Raw genomic sequence first — 23,661 nt, 5'->3', positions numbered from 1 at the left:
ACCGGGCCTATATTCTGTTTAATAAACAAATGAATGGTTCCTTCAACATAGCTATTCTCCTACAGGAATAGTGAATAGAGTATAATGTAAAATAGCAGCATCTTAATCATTCCTTCAATATTCAATTAGGAAAGAGACTTTCTTTCTAAAATATCTCTGAAATCAAAATATTGCTTCAAAAGTATAACAAAAATATATTTCGCCAGCACAGAAAACAATCCACAAAATTGAAAAACCAGTCTGAATGTCAAGTGGTAACAAGAAAAGGTGAAGAAAAGTCTAATAGCAAAACTCAACTAAACAGGCAGGTTGACAAGACAAGGTATCTTTGATTCTCTCCTAGGTATTTTCCTTCTACCATCTTCTCCCACAGACTCCCTCTACCTTTGGATAGATGCAAACTCACATTTGCAACTATACACATATACTATAGATACTTTTATGGGTTGAAATATATGCCCTCAAAATTTATAGGTTGAAGTCCTAATCCCCCAGAACCTTAGAATGTGAATTCATTTGGAAATAAGGTCATTGCGGATATAATTATTAATAGTTAAGTTAGGGCCGGGCGCGGTGGCTCACGCCTGTAATCTCAGCACTTTGGGAGGCCAAGTTGGGTAGATCACCTGAGGTCAGGTGTTCGAGACCAGCCTGACCAACATGGAGAAACCCAGTCTCTGCTAAAAATACAAAAAATTAGCTGGGCGTGGTGGCAGGCACCTGTAATCCCAGCTACTCGGGAGGCTGAGGCAGGAGAATTGCTTGAACCCTGGAGCTGGAGGTTGCAGTGAGTCAAGATCGTGCCACTACACTCCAGCCTGAGCAACAAGAGTGAAACTCCATCTCAAAAAAAAAAAAAAATGGTTAAGTTAGGGTGAGATCATGCCGCAGTAGGGTGGGCCCTAATTCAATACATCCTTATAAGAACAGGCCATATAGACACAGACACACACAGGGAAAACCATGTGAAGATAAGGACAGAGCTCAGGGTGATGCTTCTCCACACCAAAGATTGCCAGCAAACCACCGGAAGCTACAGGAGCTGTGGAAGAGCTTCTTTCCCACGGCCTCAGAAGGAACTGACCCTGATGACACCTTGACCTCTGACCTCTAACCTCCACAACTGTGACACAATACATTTTGGTTGTGTAAGCCACTCAGTTTGTGCTACTTTATTATGGAAGCCCTTAGCAAACTGCTTATTTTATGTCTAGTTTATGTTTATTTTATGTCTGTAGGTCAAGACGAGATTTCTCCTTCTCTCCTATTTAGCACGTCAGCTCCCAGCTGATCACAGCCATGCTCTCAACAGAGACTTGAAGCTGCTGTTCGCCATACCCCAAATCACTGACCTAGATGGAAAATGTCTGCTCTGAATAGACTGATCACAACCAACCACGTTAGATATGAGGCCACCCTGCCCGACTCATTCCTGCGTTGAGTTCTTCAGCACCTACATTTGCTGAGAACCCAATACGCCTCCCATTGACTGCAGCACAAATACAACAGAAAACTCAGATTAGAATAGTGGGAGAAAGGGCTTATATTTCTCCTCAGTATCCAAGAGGGTACCGAAATCAGAAAAATGAATACATTATGTACTTAACTAACTGGAATCTTTGATAAATAAACACAGAAATTTGTTTCATTGCTAAAAATTAGACATAAAAAGAGAATCTTACCATGAGCCCGATTTGTTAAGTGCAACATTAGTCAGTGGCAATATATGTGCTTTGAGAACCTTCAGTGAAAGAAAACACCATTTTTTAGACTCAAACCAAATTAAATTTGTTAGTTATAACTTCAAACCAATGAAGACATTCAATTTTGTCTTAATATACATCAGAAATGGGCAATATCTGATTTACCTTTAGACAGTGCTATGTGGTATCTTATTGATAGCACTAATTTATAATATTTTCTTTTACATATGGCATATGGTTTTGTATATATGTATAAACTGGGTATGTAGGCAATACACTAAATATGTTTCAATAAATATTTGACAAGGTATTATGACTTTATGAATCCTGAAGCTCCTTTAGAGTCAGAACATGTCTTCTTTATCTTTCAATCCCTACAACATCTAACATACAGTGAATGTCTAATGAATACTTATTGAACGCATATACATAAATTGGACAATCCATTAAGAGTGATTGGCTGGGCTGGGACAGTCCAAGTTATGTCTGTTACCAAAATGTAACTATGAATAGCATCTACTTTCACTATCAAAAATGTTCCCTTTGGAGAATAAATTATGAGACACGCTAGTTATACAGCTCATATTTGAAATTAAACAGTGCCACCTACTGGACAAAGAAATGTTACAAGACTATAACATCCTCTTCCAGAAACGAATGCCTGGATATTTTGTATCAGGTGAGTCTATAACTAATAATTATATGTTATTATCATAATTATATTTAAATCATAAAAGATAAAAGTAGTGTAATATGAAGTAATTCTAAGATAATGACAAAGGAAAATTAAAAGTTTTTCTTGAAGTACTAAATGACTATATTTGCCATATTTAATCATCAAAAAAACTATTTAAAAAGCATATTTACATCACATTAAAATTACATGTCATACAAATAAATAATTTACTGAAATATGGTTTAGTTCACATGAAAGCAGAAAATATGAAATGTTGATTTGTCATAAAACACAACTTCTTAATGTTACTTTTACTAGAAAAAAGCTTTAGTTATTCCATAACTTAAAACTATCTTAATAATAATAACCCTTTAAATTTGTCATTATATGAAGAGCTGAAATCTTTATTTAACCTCTCAAGAAATAAGTGTTTTGGATTTCACTCATTCATTTAACAAATAATTACTGGGACAATCTTAGCAAACATATGCGAGGCACTACAATCAATCACTGACATGAATTTTTCATGAAAAAATATTTTTAGGGAAAGAAAAATTCATAAAATGTCAATCATTTCACTGAAATTCTTCTATCTGATTTTTTTTAAATCCATTACCTTAAAAAGATAGAATGTGTGATTGCTGTGCTGGCCGAGTTTCTCTTGTAACCTCTGTATGAAAAGTTTGACTTGCTCTGTTCGTGAAGCTGTGAGTAGAGGTTCTGCCTTCTGGATTTCTTCTACTAACGCACTGACATCAGTACTGAAATACACCCAAAAAAGAGTTTATTTTATGTCAAAATTTGCATATACCTTTATTACATGAAGAATTGATTGTATTGCTTCACGAAGCATATTTATAAAATGTCAAAAACACCATTATCTTTCCCAAGAGATATCTGGGGGTGGGGCGGGGAGGATCATACAAATCAGTAAATAGATGATAGCAGGAAAGCAAGAAGCTTGGAATTTCTAAAACACATTTTTCCAAAGCTCAGGCTTGTTTCATGGAGGGTGTGCCAAGAGTCTAATGTTCTCACCTAGTGTTGTGGTTTGAATGTTTGCGTCCACTCTAAAATTCATACTGAAACATGTTCACCAATGTCACAGCATTAAGAGGTGTGGCCTGAATAGGTAATTAAGTCACAATGTTGGAGCCCTTCTGAATGGGATTAGAACCCTGATAACAAGGCTTGACAAAGAGAGTTCATCCCTTTTGCCCTTCTGCCCTCTGCCATGAGAAGATGCAGCATCAAGGTGCCATCCTGGAAGCAGAGTGCAGCCCTCATCAGACACCAAACCTGCGGGGGCCTTGATCTTGGATTTCTCAGTCAGAACTATGAGAAACAAATAGACCTGTTTCAGGTCTTTCTTGTTATGGCAGCACAAAACGAATGAAGACACCTAGGAAGGCCTAGTCCATACTAGTTCTGAACACGAGCTCTTTTTCTTTCTTTCCTGTTTCTTTTGAATGAACATGTATTGAATGTTCCCAGCATCATACTTTTCACTTTACATATGTTCTCTTATTTAATCCTGTAACAATCTGCCAATGTAATGCTTTTATCATAATTATTTCAGAGATGAAGAAACTGAGGTTCAGAAAGATTAGATTTAAAATCTTTTTAGGAAAAGAGAAAAATGCCTAACCATAAATTTAAAGCATCATAAGACTAATATTAATATTTATTATGGACTAAAATATTGTTTCCCTGAAAGATCACTGGTCTGAAAAATATACAGATAGATTCAAATTTTCTCTAGCATTCAAATAATTCATAGAAATTCTGAAAAATGTTGCTGGTACAGAATAATATTCATTCAAAAAAAGGTATCAATGTATATACACCATGAAGCATCCAAAAAAGAGCCATTTTACAAATCATGTCACACAGGTGTCTAGAAGATGCACTGTGCAGGTTCCCCCACCTTTAAGAAAGAATCAGGCCCAGAGTCAGGGTTGGAGCTTTGTTGCCTGACAGCTTCTAGCTGCAGCTCTTTCAGGCTGCACCTTGGCATTGCAGGCCAGGGCCGCCTCTTCTCTGGTGGTTCTCCGTCCACAGCCGAGCAGGGGCAGAGCAAGAGCCTGGCCGTTTCTCCCTGTGAGGCACTCCTCTAGCTGGCAAGTTTTGCTCCTGAGCTCCTCCAGATTGGCAGAGATTCTGTTGTCCCGCCTCCTTCATCGAGGTCAGATGGCTCCTCCTGCCTGATCCTGCTTCTGCTTCATGCGCTGGACTGTCACAAGTGTCACTGCTCAATAAACCTTTGACTCACCCACCTCTGTCTCAGTATCCACTTCCCATGAATGTGGACCCTGATAAGTATCCCCCTCTTCACCTCATCAACAAACATTAAGCTCCAGTTTTGTGCAAGGCACCGAGCTAGGAACCTGCTCATTCAATTGACATTTATTGAGTTGGTACTATTGCTTTAGCACTAGGCTTGTAAAAGATATGCTCCCAGCTCTCAAGAAACATAATCTATTAGAGTAGGAGTGAATATTTTGAACAAAAATGAACCAGGGACCGTCCATGGTAATGACTTGGATAAACCCTGAGATATTCCATTGTCAAAAAGATAATTAATTTCATAACAATTAAAAGGGTAAAAATGCCCCTTTGAAAAGTTTTCAACAACTTGTATAAGAACAGATTTCCTCGCAAGATCCAAATTAACCAGATAATCTAAACGCTCCAACCCTGTAGGATTTTCATGCAATAATTCCAGCATGTCATCTATGGTGCCAGTGTTTTTACAGGCACAATACTTCTAGATTCTTGCACAAAACTAGAAATAAAATTCACACTTTTTTGAGACATTTATTTACTTTCTCATGTCACCAAAAGTCATGTTTATGAGTGGCTATGCCTTATATCTCCTCAGGAAAGCATAGCATGATTGAGTGACTATAGTTAATATGAAGACCTTCAAAGTGTTGAGTGCCTGGATTCACAGCCCACAAGTCCTTTTTGAAATCACCTAATAATTCATACTTTTTAAATATAAAAATCTGTAGTTTTGCAGAATGTCTAGCTGGAGGTTATTCTCTCATATAGAAGCTTATCTGTACCACTCATGTGATGTTCTATGTTGTACAAGTTGTTTCTCAAACTAGACAAAAAGCCTATCAAGTGTAGGGATTATGATTAATATCTTTATAGCCTCTTATAGAATGCAACCCAGATTAGATTCTTACATATGTGTTGAAGGTACATATACATAATTGCTGACTAAATAAACGAATGTGTCACAAAGAAACTTCCTGCATGCTAGCATAATCACACAAATCAATAACATGTTCCATTTACAAAAATTACAGGTTGGGTTTGATATTAGGCCTCGTCTTTCCTGAAAATAACAAAGATTGTTGTATTCAATGACACGATCTGTGCCACTGTTTATTCTTTGATTTTAAAAAAAATATCAATTGACTACCTTCTTTGTGCCAAGCACCTGAAATAAGACTTGGACCCTACGTAGACCATCATCCTCTGAGCCATGCCCCATCCCCACCCTAGACAGGAGCTCCCAGAAACATCAAACCTCCCAAGTGGCAGCAACTCCAGGATTAAGAGAGCCCCTCTCTCATCAACTATGGTGTCAAGTGGACTCATTATAAAACTAGAGAGCAGCCCATATAAGAAAGCTCCTTTTGCTTACAGTCTCAGGCCACAAACCTAAAACACAACATTTGTGTTTTGTTTCTTTTGTGATTTTCACCCATTGAGATTATTTTCACCTTATCTGAACTTAGGCTCTCACAGGATAATCACTAGTCTGACTCTCTCTTGAAGTAGGATTTTTGTTGGTTTGTTTGTTTGTTTGTTTGTTTACAAAGACAGGGTCTTGCTATTTTGTGTTGCCCGGGCTGGTCTCAAACTCCTAGCCTAAAGTGATCTTCCTGCCTTGGTCTCCCAAGATGCTGGGATTACAGGTGTGAGCTACCACACTTGGCCTTGAAGTAGAGTTTTGTATGAGATTTCTTTTCTTTTTTTTTTTGAAGACAGAGTCTCACTTTGTCGCCCAGGTTGGAGTACGGCACCGTGATCTCAGCTCACTGCAACCTCTGCCTCCTGGGTTCAAGCGAATCTCCTCCCTTAGCCTCCTGAATAGGTGAGACTACAGGCATGCACCACCATGCCTGGATAATTTTTGTATTTTTAGTAGAGACAGGGTTTCTTCATATTGGCCAGGCTGGTCTCGAACTCCTGACCTCAAGTGACCCTGCTGCCTCGGCCTCCTAAAGTGCTGAAATTACAAGTGTGAGCAACCGCGCCTGGCTATTTGCATTAGATTTCCTAAACAGAATGAACTCTGGGTGTTATTACATCACAAGGGGTTTCCTCTGGGCTAATAGCAAGCTTCAGTAATAGAGATGAGGTCTCCCTCTTCTGCCCCATGACAATTAATGAGGAGGAACATATGCAGTCAGCCCTACGAAGTATTTAATAAGAAAATAACAGGCTCAGCAGTATTCTTTAAACTCAGTAACAAGTACTTCTCAAAAATATAAAGGTCACTGGCTGGGCGCAGAGAATCGCTTGAACTCAGGAGGCGGAGGATGCAGTGAGCCAAGATCGGGCCACTGCACTCCAGACTGGGCAACAACAGCGAAACTCTGTCTCAAAAAAAAAGGAAAAAAAAAAGAAAGAAAGGTCAGCAAAAATAAGGGAAGTCTGAGAAACGGTCGCAGCTTAAGGAAGCTTAAGAACACATGATGGCTAAATGTCATGTAGGATTCTGGATGGAATCCTGGAACAGAAGAAAGGAATTAGGGAAAAACTAAGAAAACCTGAATAAAGTGGGCCTTAGCTAATAATTATGTATCATACTGGTTCATTAATCCTAATAAATGTACCCCGCTAATCTGAGATGTTAACATCAGGGGAAATGGGGTGTGGAAACTCTACCTTCACAGCCTTTCTAAAATTATAAACTAAAAGGTTTATTTTTTTTAAGACCTTAAAAAAAAGAAAAGAATGATAACCCTTTTCCCACTTCCTCTTCATTCAGCAAGACCCTCAGATATGACTCCCTGAAACAAACAGAAACTAACACACCACAGAAGAACAATTTTTTTAAAATAATGTATTATCTGCAGTTTATGCAGCTCATCCACACATCACTCTGTGTCAAGGCTTCCCAGTGAACATTTACTTGTTGAATCCTACAGTTTACTTACCTGGGACCAAGATCAAGCAAATCTATGGACTTAGTCTTTAATTCTCCATGTTTTTCATATTCCAACATAATTCCTATAGAAATAAACAAACATGTTATAAAACACTTACAATGACCACCTAGGTCAAAAGTTAACCTACCTTGCCACAGTTTTTTCCATTTTTATTTTTAAAATTTTTAATTTTTTAACAAAAAATAAGCAGTGATATCTAGTTCCAAAACAAGATCATGTAGACACACTTTTTCCCAGTCCTTCCCTCTAAGTATAACTAAATACCCTTGAAATTGTCCAACAGACAATGATAAAATAATAGAAAGTTGGGTGGAAGAAGGTAGACTGGCTATACGTTTCAGGGTTTGAGGAACGACTACATGGTGAAATTCCTGGATTTTCTTTTTATCACCGCACTCCACACCCCAAAACTAGGACAAGAGGGCCCTGTTCCCTGACCCACAAATGGGGCCCCTGCAAGCAGTCTGATCCCCAGCGGAAGTTTGGGGCTGTTCCAATTCCCAGTGCACATACTGGACCTCAGCAGGCAGTCGGATCTGGCTGCAGCCCCATCAACAAAGTCCTGGAACCCCCCAGACCCCACTCTACAGCCAGGCCATTGGTGGACGGTCCTATCCACTTGCAAAAGGGGCAGCGGTGACATCCACAGACCTCACTTCACAACCAGGCGCTGAGGCAGCCTCAGCAAAGCCCTGCGTCTCCCTGCCTTCCAGCCAGCAGCATAATCAGGCCAGGAAGTGACCAGGAAGGTCACTCGGTGACAGCAGGCCTACTAGGGAAGTACCTTCTGCCCCCTGCAGGTGGCGCCAGCAGTGACTGAGCAGGAGCCTTAGCAGTACCCGAGAAAACAAAGGACAGTAACATTGCAAGGGCCTAGGAAACTACGGACACCATTGGAACTAACGCCCGCAAAAGTAGCCCAAGAGCACATATGCCAAATCTAAGCAGATTTCGCCAAATTAGAAGGTTTAGGTAGGATCAAGGATCCCAGTAATAATCAAAATGTCTAGGATACAATTTTTTAAAAATCACCTATTATACCAAGGACAATGAACAAACACCAATACGAAGATGAATCAGAGGTTGGAATCATCTGACAAGGACTTTAAAGAAGATATTATAAAAATCCTTCAATAGTCATTTACAATTTCACTTGAAACAAATGAAAAAATGGAAAATCCCAGAAAATATTTATTAAACCAAATGAGGATTATAGAACTGAAAAATATGATAATGAAAATAAAAAACTTGCTAAGTGAGTTCAAAAGTAGAGATGACAGAGAATAGAATCTGTGAACTTGAAGATGGATCCATAGAATATATTCCATCCGAACAGCCCATCGCTAATAAAAACTGGACAGAGCCTCCTAACCACCTTCCTCTACTGCCTCTGTCTGTGGATATAAACTAGTACATCTCAAAAATTTGGCTTCAGGATCACCTTACACTCTTAAAAATTATTTAGGACACCAAAGAGTTTTTGGTTTTTTTCCATATTAAAAACTAAAATTGAGAAATTTTTTAAATATTTATTAAGTCATTTTAAAACAACAATAATTCATAGCATGTTATTTTTACAAAGTTTTTGTAAAAATAACTATTTTCTTGCCCCTAAAAAGAGTAAGAAGGGTAGCACTGTTTTACACTTTCGCAAAGCTCTAATATCTGGCTTAAGACACTGGATTCTCATCTCTGCTTCTGCATTCAAGCTATTGCTAAATGTTTTAGACAAAGTATAAGAAAAGAATGTAGTCAGACACTGATATATAGTTGAAAAATGAAGGAGTATTATAATTGCCTTTTTATATCATTGTGAACATTTTTTGATATTATATTAAAATTCAACAAATGGTAACTTCTTAAAATTAGTGGCAATATAGAATCTGAAACCATATTAGTGAACTTTTCCGTATATTTGCATTAAACCTCATTGGTCTATTTCACACTTTCGATGGATCTTTTATTTATGCATGATCCATGCATAATCATGCACTGGACATTTGAAAAATACTGATCTACTAAGTTATGCATATATTGTAACTGTTGACATATTTCATCACACAATATCAGAAAGTAACATTTACCACTTTCACTACCAATTTTTATCATAAGAAAACTCTTAATGTTGGTAAGCTGTCAAGATTATGGTGGTAAACAAAAGTTTTCTAAACTTATACTTTTTGCTTGAAAGCTAAAATATATCACTAACAAGAAATGCTGATATTTTTGCTTGAAAGTTGTGGGCTCACATTCTTCAATTTCAAGAAAATGTCTGCCAAATGTCTGAGTCTGAAAACCATGTTGTTTCTCAGTCACTCTTTCCAGTAAAAACGCTTTTCCATGAAAAAAATTGGTTCATCTCGTAATTCAAGCAACCACCTATATTTTCCTTAAGACAACCGTATTAGTTTGCTTTTATATTGCTATAAAGAACTGCCCAAGACTGGGTAATTTATAAAAGAAAGAGGTTTAATTGACTCACAGTTCCTCGTGGCTGGGGAAGCCTCAGGAAACTTACAATCATGGTGGAAGGAAAAGAGGAAGCAAGGCACCTTCTTCACAAGGTGGCAGGAAGAGAATGAATGCAGGAGGAACTACCAAACAATTATAAAACCATCAGATCTGGTGAGAACTCACTCACTATCATGAGAACAGCATGAGGGAACCGCCTTCTGATTCAATTACCTCCACCTGGTCTCTCCCTAGACATGTGGGGATTATTGGAATTATAATTCAAGATGAGATTTTGGTGGGGACACAAAGCCTAACCGTATCAACAACTATCAGACTTCACTGTAGAGCAGAAATGCTTGCTTAGTACTTTCTATTTCATCACCTGGAATACTCAAAATACATGCACTCCGATGTTAATATTTTGCTACATTAGTAATTTTTACTGCTTCATCAAGGAAATCCTCAAGCAAAACTAGGTTGTTCTGTTGGGATTTTTTTGTTGTTTTCCTATTATGACTGTGTGTCAGTGAAGAATAAATACAGTGACCACTATTAGAGTTTGGTGTCACTGCCTTGATTTGTAGTAGGCACCAGCAGTTTCACCTTCCATTGCTTCTGCACCATTAGTGACAATGTCAGCGCAGTGTAGAAAAGGAAGTAACATCTTATTGTTATTATGAAAAATAAGTTTGACCTTGAGACCCTGCTGAAAGTGTTCAAGGGTTCCCAGGAGTCCTCAACAGTTTGAGAATCACTGCTATAGACCATAGTTTGATATAACAGATATAATTCTAGCAGTATTTCCGATCAAGGGAAAATAGGAAATGTTGCCAAAACACTCTATTTACTTTTGAAAAGCACTGAGCCATTGAGAAAAAATGTGGCAGAGGCCAAGTGCAGTGGCTCACGCCTGTAATCCCACCACTTTGGGAGGCCGAGGCAGGTGGATCACTTGAGGTCAGGAGTTTGAGGCCAGCCTGGCCAACATGCTGAAACACCGTCTCCAATCAAGATATAGAAATTAGCTGGCATGATGGCAGGCACCTGTAATCCAAGCTACTTGGGAGGCTGAGGAAGGAGAATCGCTTGAACCCAGGAGGCGGAGGTTCCAGTGAGACAAGATTGCACCACTGCACTCCAGCCTGGGTGACAGAGTGAAACTCTATCTCAAAAAAAAAAAAAAGAATGTGGCAGAGTTGAAAAGTGTATACTTGGCATCAGATAGATCCTCAACCCCTTACTTATGTCACGATCTAGCAAATGTCAGTTTTCTCATCTATGAACCTATAAGTTTGCTGGTTGAGATTAAATAAGATGTATATGAAGCACCTGGCATAAAGTCTCAATGAACAGTGCTTATTTTCTAGCTATTAATCAAATGCTGCCTTGTGGCATAAGCTGCATGGTCACCTTGTATTACTTAAATTGCATTTATGCCTTCTCTTTCCAGTGAGATTGTAACATCTTTGAAGAAGGAAACATATCCATGTTATATGCTTCCCTATATTCCCAAAAAGACCCTTCTCATGGCAAGTCATGATTTAAGCACAGCAGACCTGTGATTTTTGTTCAGGTTCAAGTATAAGCAACACATTCAGATCCCTCTCTGGATTCCATTTCTCTATCAACAGTGCCTGCCCTTATCTAGTATCTTCATGCTCTTTCAAAATGCTCTAGCAGTGCTTGTTGAATACATGAACTAACTGGTGGATGATGGGAAGACTGTCCTCAGATTGCTTAATGCATTGGACATTCTCTGACCTTATAGCATGTGGCCTTTCAGAAATAATCAATACTATAAACAATATGTCCTCCTTCCTCAAATATACCCTCTTTAGGCTTTTTATAAAATCTCTTCTTTCTGTTTTTCCAATCACCTTGTTATTTTTTGTTCTCCTTTGTCCTCTTTTGCCTGACCTTTAAACACTAAGCATCTTTAAACTTCAGGTCTACAGATTCTTCTCTTCTCACCTTACATTAAATTCGTCGGTACCATGTCTTTAATTACCATCAACATGCTAACTATTAATTGCAAATCTCCAGGCTATATCTCCTCTGAGTTCCAGATACACAGATGTCTCCCTATCACCTCAAAGAGTTCAGGATCTTCTCCTTCAACACTGCTTCTCCTCTGGAGTTTCTTCCTTACTGTTGGACATCACTACCCACTCAGCTGCACAGCTATGATCTCTCAGAAGGAATTTTTCTCAACCCTGTCTTGCTGCACGGATGTGCTGAAACCTAAACAGGTAATCCAAGCAGCTGTTGCATAATGAACTGCAAGATTTTAGAACAGAAAAGTAATTAAAAACACTTTTAGTGACTCAAGAAACTGCCCAGAACACTACAACACAGCAAGCAAATGCTAGTTAGAGGATAGTTTGGCATAATTTTGTTTTGTTTTTTCCCCCCAAGAAGTAGTTCTTTTGTACTAAAGACCTGAAACCAAACTCTAGTATCAAAAGCAAACTTAAAAAGAAAAAAAGAAGGATTCTGTGGAGAGCCAACCAGTACTTATTTCCCTAGAGTAAAAAAAAAAAAAAAAAAAGACTGTTCATGTCACATTAAACTTTTCAGCAAAATATGGACATTACAGCATTGTTAAAATATTTTTAAACCTAACTGTATGCCACATGTTATAAAAAAGATTTAAGGTGCTTACAAAAGATGAATAGAATACAAAAAGCTAAGACTGGAAGAAGATAAGAAAGAGATGCTGTATCCATTGAAGACACAGTTAATGGCAAGATCACACTTATAATTGCAAAGAAAACTACTGAATATCTAAATATAGAATTAACAAGAAATGTGCAAATCCTAAATGTACTATTGAATATAAAAGAAAATTGTGATAAATGAGGAGACACATTTCTGGATGAGAAAACCCAAGGCTGTAAAGATGTCAAATTTATGAAGTTAATGTAATTATAATGATTTTACTTTTTGAAATGTGAAAATTTACTCTACCAGATATTACAATGAACTAAAAAACAATAAAGTGTGGTTTTGATACAAAATTAGATCACTATAATAAAATCATCTATGCATCAAAATTTAAAAATAAAATGAAGTTAATATTTCAAGTTAATAGAGAAAATGCATTGTTCAATAAATGATGCAATAATATTTCAAATTAATAGAGAAAGAATGTATTGTTCAATAAATGATGTAATAATCAGCTGGATTTTTTGAAAAGTTGATAAAATAGATTTCTGCCACATATAATGTACAAAAATATTCCAGGTTGATTACAAATTTTAATATTAAAAATAAAATATAAAATATTCTAGATAATATAATGGATTTGTCTCTTAGTGTCTGTAATCACCTTTGTAGGTACATGAAATACAATAGGTATAAAAGAAAAAATTGACAAATTTGTCTAAAATAAATTATAAGCCTCTGTACAATAAAAGATACCACAAAATTAAAGGCAAATAATAATCAGCAAAGAAGTTTCAACCATAACCACAAAGGTTTAAGAACTTAATATAAAGAACTCCAAAAATGATTTTTAAAAAGAAAATTGGACAAAAGTCAGGAGCGGTCAACTTACAAAGACAGACAATGATCAATAAACAAACCAAAACAGAAAGTCCCTAACTTCATTATTAAGAAAAAATACAAAACAAACTAGATGTAAGTTTTACCCATCAAATTAGCAAAGATTACAAAGACTGATAATATTCCACATCAGCAGCTTGAAGACACAGGCACTGTCACGTGTCAGGTGGCTCCTTTCAAGGCATGATCGCATCTTCAGGGGGATGAGGCTCATCTTAGCTATTCCTTGATGTATTTTTCATTATTCGACTATACATAAATATTTTATAAAAGTAAGAGAAGCCAGGCATGGTGGCTCATGCCTGTAATTCCAGCACTTTGGGAGGCCAAGGCGGGCAGATCACTTGAGGCCAGGAGTTCAAGACCAGCCTGGCCAACATGGTGAAACTCTGTCTCTACTAAAAATCAAAAAAATTAGCCAGGTGTGGTGGCATGCCTGTAATCCCAGCTACTTGGGAAGCTGAGGCAAGAGAATCGTTTGAATCCAGGAGGCAAATATTGCAATGAGCTGAGATTGTGACATTGCACTCCAGCCTGGGCAAAAAAAAAAAAAAAAATTTAAATTTAAGTTTAAAAAGTAAGAGAAAAACAAGAAAATAGAAAAAATGATAGGGATCGACATATTTTCTTTTTCATTTTGTTAGAGACAGAGTCTTGCTCTGTTTGTTACCCAGGCTGCAGTGCAGTGGTACAATCATCACTCACTGTAGCCTCGAACTCCTGGGGACCCATGCCATTCTCCTGCTTCATTTTCTTGAGTAGGTAGGACTACAGGCCCATGCCACTATGCCCAGCTAATTTTTTAATTTTTTGTAGAAACAAGATCTCACTATGTTTCTCAGGCTGGTCTTCAACTCCTGGGCTCAAGCCATCCTCCTGCCTCAGCCTCTCAAAGTGCTGGGATTAAAGGCATGCACCACCATGCCCAGTTGATCAACATTATTAGAATATAAACCCTTGAAGATCGAGATCCCTAAAAAGCTATTTGAAAATTCAAGAAACATACATACTTTAAACATACAAGGTCTGTATCAATGCAAGATGTCATTATCATCAAGGGAGTGTTTCTTTCTGTATTGTAATTTTAGATTTTTTGCATTATATATGAGGGTATTTACTATGTGCTATTTATTATTGAGGAAATAAATGCTTGAGTAAATAAACGATGTACACAATGAATAAGCAATAAAATAATAATCTGTAACTCAGAGAAAGGTTGGAAAGAATTAGCACTTGGCAGTCCACAGAGTATGATCTAATACCCTAAGGAAATGCATTTTTAACATTTTAGCAAATAAGTTAACAAAAGTCTGCTTTCTTTATGCACTACTTGTTTGTAATAAAGTAAAAAGGTTCAAAGTCTTCAAGCTGACTACTAAAAATTGGTGGGGATGCTGTACAAATGGATCTGGAGAATAAACTACAAAATTGAAACATGTACATTTGACTGCTTCGCTGTGACAAAACCTCTAGGCCAGGGGTCCCCCCACCCCACTGGGCCCTGGACCAGTACCAGTCTGTGGCCGTTAGGGCCCAGGCCACACAGCAGGAGGTGAGCAGCGGGCGAGTGAGCATTACCGCCTGAGCTCATTCAGCCTCCTGTCAGATCAGCAGCAGCAGCAGCATTAGATTTTCATAGCAGCAGGAACCCTATGGTGAACTGTGCATACAAGGGATCTAGGCTGCACACTCTTTATGCAAATCTAACTAATGCCTGATGATCTCAGGTGGAACAGTTTCATCCCGAAACCATCCCCCTGGTCTGTGGAAAAATTGTCTTCCATGAAACCAGTCCCTGGTGCCAAAAAAGGTTGTGTAACACTGATCTAGGCAATATGTTCATCCCTCTCATGATTACTGAGCTCCAATATGAGCAAAAGGCCGTGATATATGCCAAGAAGAATAAAAACAGAAAACAAAGAGTCTGGGAGCAGTGGCTCATGCCTATAATCCCAGCACTTTTGGAGGCCAAGGCAGGTGCATCACTTGAGGTCAGAAGTTTGAGACCAGCCTGGGCAACATGGTAAAACCACATATCTACTAAAAATACTAAAATTAGTTGGGTGTGATGGCACATGCCTGTAATCTCAGCTACTCAGGAGACAGAGGCAGAGGTTGCAGTAAGCCAAGATTGTGCCGCTGTACTCCAGCCTGGCTGACAGAGCAAAACTATGTCTCAAAAATAAAAATAAATAAACAAAGATGCTGCCAGAAATACATGCTTTTCTTCAGTGACTGTTTCCCATAGTATCTTAATAATCTTGATTTTCCCTTGATTGTGCATTATTCAATAAATATAATGCCCAAAACACTTAGGTAAGAAGCCTCTATTCCTCAAATTCTTCAATATATTAAAAGGGCATGCTTCAAACGATATTAGTATTCTTTACTTAGATTACATATTCAATCAACAGAAACCTTTAAAATGCTCAGAATGTTAACTAGTTTAGTTAATGTTGATTTAATTCCTTCTCCTGGTCTAAGAACTATGGACTTCACACAATAAATGAAATATAAAAATTGTCATAACTGAGTCAGCTGAAAAGCACATAGTCAACACCCACTCTTCCCAAAGCAAAGAGCTTATGAATTAATAAATGTGACCAAGATGAAAAGGAATGTCCCATGTTTGGTTAGCCATGTCACTGGCATGTACATTTAGCCGTTGGGAATGTAGGTAGGGAGAGGGATAATTCAGTAGATAGCAGCAAGACAATGTCCCTGACCTATATGTTATTCAAAAGAAAGTGGGAGGGCGAAAATTAGAGGATTAGGAGGCAAAACAAAACTGCTCTATATGCAGAAGGGATAAAGGTAGCATGGGAATGATTCAGTGGAATAATTTTTTCCTATCTGATAGTGCTATTATTGAAACACCCACCTGCTATTCAGTAGTATCTTGGAAACTTGCATATGATTTGGCTCACCAAAGATTGGAATTCAGAAATTAAATGTCAAGCATGCTAAGTAATGTGACCTCATTATAAGATAAGCATTAAGGCAATAGTTGCAAACATGAGTCAAGAGAATTACGTGAGCCTAAGATCGCTACAAGAATCCTAGGCTTGGCCAGGCGCAGTGGCTCACGCCTGTAATCCCAGCACTTTGGGAGGCCGAGGCAGGCAGATCACAAGGCCAGGAGATCAAGACCATCCTGGCTAACACGGGGAAACCCCATCTCTACTAAAAATAAAAAATAAAAAATAATTAGCTGGGTGTAGTGGCGGGCGCCTGTAGTCCCAGCTACTCGGGAGGCTGAGGCAGGAGAATGGCATGAACCCAGTAGGTGGAGCTTGCAGTGAGCCAAGATCACGCCACTGCACTACAGCCTGGGTGACAGAGCGAGACTCCTTCTCAAAAAAAAAAAGAATCCTAGGCTTTTAGAGCTGAAGTAGATCAAAGATCACTTATCTGGCCCTTTCACATTTCAGGAAGAGTTTGAGGCATTCTGCTCAACACACATCATCTCATTAAACTCACTTATTCAACAAAAACATTAATGTCATTTTATGCACCAGGCTCTCCTCTGGGTGCTAGAGATAAGGAGTAAACAAAATAGACAAAGTTTCTACCTTCATCAATCTTTTATTCTCATGGGGAAGAATAAGCAAAATAAATGAGTGAAATAATGATGAATTGGATTAAGATAGCCCCAAGGAGAAAAGACAAACCAGGGAAAGGAGCTGTGAAATATCATGGGAAGAAGGCAGAAATGCTCAGAAAGGAGTCATCTAAGTCTTCACTTTACACACTTTTGAAGAAAGAGTTTAAAAATATGGGGCACTAGCGATACAAATGTCCATGGGTAGATTATTTGAGGCAGAAAGAACAGCAACTGCAGAACCTGGGTGGGGACACCTCTGCCCCATCCAAGGAACACCAAGGAGAGGAGTGTTGCTGGAGGGAAAAGTCAAAAGTGGTGAGGTCAGGGAAGCAACAGGGGGTGAGATTTTGCAGGGCCTTGGGGATCATGGCCCTTTTACTTGAAGCGAGCTGAGAAGCCATTGGAGGGCTGGAGCAGAAGAGTGGCGTGGTTATATTTATGTTCTAACAGAGCCACCCCATTGCCATATAGACTGAAGAGCGTCAAGGGTGGAAGGAAGCTTTCAAGCTAAAAAGAATGGTAGCAGTCAGGTAGAAGAAATTGTTGAATTCTGCCTATATTTTAAAGGCAGGACTAGCAGGATTTGTTAGTGGACCAGACGTGGAGTATGAGAGAGAGGAGACAAGGAAGAGTCCAAAATCTTTGGCATGAGCAAGTGGAGAAATGGAACTGCAATTTGCTGAGATGGGGAAGACCACGGGAGACCCCCATATGAGATGTATGGTGGACATTCAAATGAATGTGTCGGGTGGGCAGTTAAGTACTCAGGACTATGCGGGATCGTTTGTTTTTTGTTTTTGTTTTTGTTTTTGTTTTTGTTTTTGTTTTTGTTTTGAGACAGAGTCTCGCTCTGGCACCCAGGCTGGAGTGCGTTGGCATGATCTCAGCTCACTGCAACCTCCACCTCCCAGATTCAAGCAATTCTCCTGCCTCAGCCTCCTGAATAGCTGGGATTACAGACCCGCACCACCACACCTGACTAATTGTTTTGTATTTTTAGTAGAGACGGGGTTTCACCATGTTGGGCAGGATGGTCTTGAACTCCAGACGTCAGGTCAGGATAGTTTTTAAGCCTTGAGAATGGATGAGATTGTACAGTGTATGAGTGTAGATAGAAAGGAGAAATCCAAGGTTTGGCCTCTGGGGCACTCCAACATTAAATAATCAAGAAGAAGAAGAGGAACCAACAAGATGGACACAGAAGAAGTGACAGTGAGACAGGAAGGAAAATAGAATATGTGTCCTGGAAGCCAAAGAAAAGCAGAGTGGTCGAATGCTGCTGTCAGGTCAAGGCAGGCAAGGACTGTGGCTTGGCCAGTGGATTAGCAATGTGAATGTCATTGGAGATCTTAAAGTGGGCAGTTTCAGTGGGACAATCAGCGTGAAAACATGATAGGAAGGGAGGATAGCACTTGGGGAGAGTATTCTTCCAAAAAGCTTTCTTTACTCTGAAGAGAAAGAATCAAATAAGATAAGCAGCTGGAAGGGTCTAGTAGACCTATGAAGTGGTGCTGTTGTCACCACGTACCCATGCTTTGATAGAATAATACAATTTGCCCAAGTTTTTTTATTATCGTATATGGTGAGAATCAGTTATTCTGAACCCAGAGCCCATATTCTTAACCTACATTCCACAACAAAAGGATGAAAGCAAGAGCTTCATTTATTGGTACACCTATGGGAACCAGCACAGGCCTATGGGCAAAAAGAGCCAAAAGAAAATCATGGAATACTTAAAGGAAACAGACTATTAGTCTTAATTTTAAATTTTCTATATACTATATACCTATGCCTAATTTAAATTTCATAGATACTCTCAGCCTGGTGTAGCGGCTCACACCTCTAATCCCAGCACTTTGGGAGGCCAAGACAGGTGGATCACTTGGGGTCAGGAATTCAAGACCAGCCTGGCCAACATGGTGAAATCCTGTCTCTACTAAAAATACAAAAATTAGCTGGGCTTGATAGTGCACACCTGTTATTCCAGCTACCTGGGAGGCTGAGGGATGAGAATCATTTGAATCCAAGAGGTGGAGCTGGATTGCGCCACTGCATTCCAACCTGGGTGACAGAGCAAGACTCTGTCTCAAAAATTATATTAACTAATTAATTACATAAAATAAATTTCTCTAGATACTCTCATATATATAGCTTTCTCATATTATTTTAACTGGAATTCTATGAGGGAGAAAATGAGTGTCTTCTCTACAAATGTCAACTTCCCATTGGAGAAAGTAGCTGTTCAGGATCGGTCTTCCAGGGAGGCAGAAGCAGCATCCCTTAAGATTTTCAGTGTTATTCTCAGTAATTTTCATACCTGACCTCTCATCAAACACATCCATTTATCCATACATTCATTCAACAAACATTCCTGATCTTCTATGTCACCAAATCTCTTCTAGAAGCTGAGGATGCTACAATGATCAAAAAACACTAAGATCTTAGTTCTCACGAAATTTACATTAAATGGAAAAGAGGCAGACACTTGAAACAAAACAAGTAGAGTTTTGGATGATGACAAATATAATTTTTAAGCATTTTATGACATAGATTAAAATCAGCACAGGCTACTTTGAATAGGTAGGAGAGTCTTTTCAGGTGGTTGACATTGATTGAAACTGAATGAAGAAAAGGAAGCAGCTTTTCCTAGCTCTAGGGAAAGCTGGGTCCAAAAAACGAATGAGTGAAAGGCCCTCTCTTAAGTCTTAGAAGAAGAAGTTAAAGAAGTCAGAAGTATAGCGAGGGTAGACAAGTGAAGTTTTAGAAGTCAACAACGCAGGATGAGCCAAATCCCACAGGGTGCAGATTGTATTCTAAGCATGATAGGAAGCTATTGGAGATCTTTAATTCAGATCCCACTGGCTCCTAGTGGCAGATGGATTGTAGGAGATGAGGGTGAAAACCAGGAATCCGGTTGAAAAGCCACTGGAGTGGCCCAGCCAAAGGGAATGGTGGCTGGAATGGAGGCTTGGACTAGGTTGGCAGCTGGAAGGGATGTTAGACCAAGAAATCTGTGTTACAGAAAGAGCGATAATCTGATGGATTCGCAGAATATTTTGGACTTAGAGCTGGCAGAATGATAAAGGAATGCCAGGGGGTGGGGGCGGGGGGCCGGGGGAGGAAGTGAATGATCACAGGAGAGAAACAAAAAGTGACCACCTAGGTTTCTGGCAAAAAACAGGCTGGGTGATGATACCTTCTACTGGCAGGGCACAGTTTGAGGAAGCAGCAGGATTGGGATGGGACTGGAAAAAAGATATCATGAGATCTCTGTGCGATACGTCATCGGAGATGTTGACCAAGCAGTTGGATGTGTTGCGGGGAAAAGCGAGATATTCAACCTTAAATTCAAGCCCCACCCCTCATAAAGCTATTCTAAACAAAACCGGTCCAAAGTATCTTACCCTCCTTTGAAATCTTTATGACACTTCCTAACCAAACTTCATTGGGCAAGTGTATTTGGTTATCTTCTGCCGTGTGGCATGTTTTGCAGATTTTTTTTTTTTTTTTTTTTTTTTGCAGATGTTTCTAATTCAGAAGACGAGTTCTGAATTAGAACCCAAGAATTGCACTCCTATTTCTGTCCCTAAGAAGCTGGGTGATCAATGGGTGTCACTTATTCTTTAAAGGTGACCATGTCCTCACCTAAAATTAGAGTTAGGCAAGGATTAGGTAATGTATTGCTTATGTTACTAAGTAATAGTTAAGTAATTTATTTCATAATTACTTCACTCATTGAAATCAAGGACTATGAACTTCTTTAAAGGTCCATAGCACAGAGCACAAAGCGTGTACGCAGTAGGCACTCAATAAATGCAGACGGACTGATATGCACAGTCAAGCTAAACTCTTTAAATTCCTGAAAGAGTAATTGTTAATGTTTTGAGGAAGAGTCCAGAATCTGAAGTAATGAGGGGCACAGGTGGGGAAGTGCCCGACTTCCTGTCCCACCTGGGGACCCCGCCGCCCCTCAGTCCCCGCGCCCTCCTCCGCCCCAAACTCTCCCAGTCTGGGAGCCCAGGGTCCCACGTGGGGATGACGGGGCCGGGCTGGCGCGTACCTGGCGGGTAATACCGGAGCAGGAGGCTCTTGAGCTTCATTTTCTTGCTCTCCTATCTCCGGCCGATGGGCTTCGTAGCCATGGAAACGGCTAAACAGCGGCAGGACGCGGGTGCGCATGCGCATGTTGCGCCGAGCGGTCCTGGAGCGCAGAGCCGGGAGGTCTGGCTCCGCGGGCGGCTGGTGGTAACCCAGAGCTCCAGCGCGTGGGGGGCGAGTGTTCTGGAGGTGTCTAGAGTGAACGAGGTGAGGGCACCTCGTGTCCTCACTAAGGACGACCTCAGAGGAGCTAGGCATGGCCTGGAACCGAAAGCCTAGGCCATAGCCTGGGCTGCATGCACTTTTTTAGCACACTGGGTTTCCCAAAAGGAAGGGTGGGAGGAAAAGCCCGCTGCTGGTTACCACTCCGGGGCCCCAGCCCGTGCCCTGTCCTTGTCCTCCCAAAAGAAAAATGACCTCGACTTAATATCCGGCATTTCTTGACTCTGTGCCATACATTGCACTGAACGGTGTAAGCACACATACTCATATAATCCTAACAAGGTGTGAGTTACGCACCACTTCTTAAGGATGAAGTAACTGACAATTAGACAAAGTGGAGAACTACCAGAGGTCGCAGCCTAAATGGATAGTGGAGGCAGGAGTGGAAGGCAGGTGCGTCGGAACCTACACCAGAAGGCCTACACCTGTGCTCTCAACCTGTGCTTAAAACTCTCCAGGCCTTCATGCAGCCTGTTCTATTTCTTGCCAGCATCGTTGTTTGCGTGCCACGTTTCCATCAGAAAGCCTGCGGAGAGAAAGAATCAGCCAGCCAACTTGTCAATTTCCTTTAAGGAATTTGGCCTCAATTGGAATTTCTCAAACTTGAGTAATTCCTGTGTTATCTGCGCTACTATGAGCCATATCTCTCCTTACCTCTTCCAGAGATCCATACCTAAGTTTTAAGTTCTTAAAATGTCTCTAGATTGACTCGCTTATTTTACTTCACTTTGTAAAATGTAATTTTAAAAATTACCTTTACTTTTACAGTTACTGCCTGTTTACTGAAAATTATATGAAATTTAATTCCATCTGTGAAGTTTTTATTTCTAAATTTAAAATTATATGAAATTTTCAGTAAACAGCCAGTAACTGTAAAAGTAAAGGCAATTTTTTAAAGGAGTTGAATTGCTTTTTAAGGGCTGGGCCGTGAGGAACTTGGTGCGTCCATCTCAGGGAGACCTGGCCTTCAGAGATGCCAGCATTCGGCCCCAGGAGGAGCCTGAAATTCGTCCTCGGTCTTCCCAGCTTGTGACCCCCATGGGGATACAGGACAGTAAGGAGCTAAACAGAACCTGCTGCCTGAATGGGGGAACCTGCATGCTCGGGTCCTTCTGCGCCTGCCTCCCCTCCTTCTGTGGACGGAACTGTGAGCAAGACGTTTGCAAAGAGAACTGTGGGTCTGTGCCCCATGACACTCGGCTGCCCAAGAAGTGTTCCATGTGTAAATGCTGGCACGGCCAGCTCCGCTGCTTTCCTCAGGCATTTCTACCTGGCTGTGATGGCCTTGTGATGGATGAGCACCTCATGGCTCCCAGGACTCCAGAACTACCACCGTCTGCATGCACCACTTTTGTGCTAGCTGGCATCTGCCTTTCTATACAAAGTTACTATTAGTTGACATTGACTTATTTCCAGAAATACGATTTTAGATATCATGCAAATTTCATGACCAGTAAAGGCTGCTGCTACAATGTCCTAACTGAAAGATGATCATTTGTTAGTTGCCTTAAAATAATGAATACATTTCCAAAATGGTCTCTAACATTTCCATATAGTACCAACTACTTCTTACCTCTTTGCCCTGCCCTCCCCCCAAAAACTACTTCTTTTTTCAAAAGAAAGTCAGCCATATCTCCATTGTGCCTAAGTCCAGTGTTTCTTGATACATGTAATTCTACCGGGTCTTCTTAAAATGTTCTTTTAAACAATTGAATTATATCTTCAGATTATTAAAGACTAATCCTAATGTGGACCTTAGGATACAGTTCTGAGTAGAGTTGATAAAAATCAATTAAAATCGTCTCTTTAAAAGGAAAGAAAGCCTCTTTAAGGGGAGGAGCCAGAGGGCTGAAGGAATGGAAGTTCATCTGCATGTATGCAGGGAGACTGGGTAGGAAAGAGGAAGCAAATGGGAGAGAGAGGTTGGAAAACATAAAATGGGTTACTTGATGGTGATTAGGTGGGTGTAGAGAAGAAAGTTAAAAGGCTAAATGGAAGGGCAAGTTTCCATTATCTATAGAAAGCTATATGAGACAAGGACTCCCATTTTTTTCCCAAAGGTGTTGTAAAAAGAAGTCTCCTTATAAAAAAAAATTATACCTCAATGTCCCCGACAAGATTGCTTAATAAATTATGTTTCCTCCAAGC

The 23,661-nt window shown here is 39.7% G+C and overlaps 2 protein-coding genes across 3 annotated transcripts in view; one reads left to right on the top strand and one right to left on the bottom strand.

The window, feature by feature from the left end:
* The window catches only part of DAW1 (dynein assembly factor with WD repeats 1), a 72,084-nt gene extending 50,671 nt beyond the window's left edge, over nt 1-21,413 (bottom strand). Inside the window, exons 1-4 of one of the 2 annotated variants that reach the window (XM_002812941.5) lie at nt 21,254-21,413; nt 7,560-7,632; nt 2,996-3,140; nt 1,683-1,741 (exon numbers count right to left, since the gene is read on the bottom strand). In XM_002812941.5, coding sequence (XP_002812987.1) covers nt 1,683-1,741; nt 2,996-3,140; nt 7,560-7,632; nt 21,254-21,293 — 317 coding nt within the window. In that variant the 5' untranslated portion in view covers nt 21,294-21,413. The remainder of the gene's footprint in view (nt 1-1,682; nt 1,742-2,995; nt 3,141-7,559; nt 7,633-21,253) is intronic. The other variant, XM_054549917.1, reaches the window with a different exon arrangement.
* Nucleotides 21,319-22,908, top strand: LOC100448145 (putative protein CRIPTO3). Its single transcript, XM_024243695.3, has 2 exons — nt 21,319-21,498; nt 22,432-22,908. The coding sequence occupies exons 1-2, from the start codon at nt 21,319-21,321 to the stop codon at nt 22,906-22,908; spliced, it is 657 nt and encodes a 218-aa protein (XP_024099463.2).
* Nucleotides 22,909-23,661: the final 753 nt, after the last annotated feature.

This window comes from Pongo abelii, chromosome 11 (assembly GCF_028885655.2).
Source record: "Pongo abelii isolate AG06213 chromosome 11, NHGRI_mPonAbe1-v2.0_pri, whole genome shotgun sequence".
Taxonomy (NCBI): domain Eukaryota; kingdom Metazoa; phylum Chordata; class Mammalia; order Primates; family Hominidae; genus Pongo; species Pongo abelii.
The sequence above is the reverse complement of the archived record's forward strand: the minus strand, read 5'-3'. Positions and strand labels throughout refer to the sequence as shown.

Coding starts and splice junctions, on each gene's coding strand:
- LOC100448145 (XM_024243695.3), top strand. CDS start 21,319: ATGGGCTTCGTAGCCATGGAAACGGCTAAACAGCGGCAGGACGCGGGT. Junction 21,499..22,431: donor AGGTGTCTAGAGTGAACGAG/GTGAGGGCACCT, acceptor TTGCTTTTTAAG/GGCTGGGCCGTGAGGAACTT.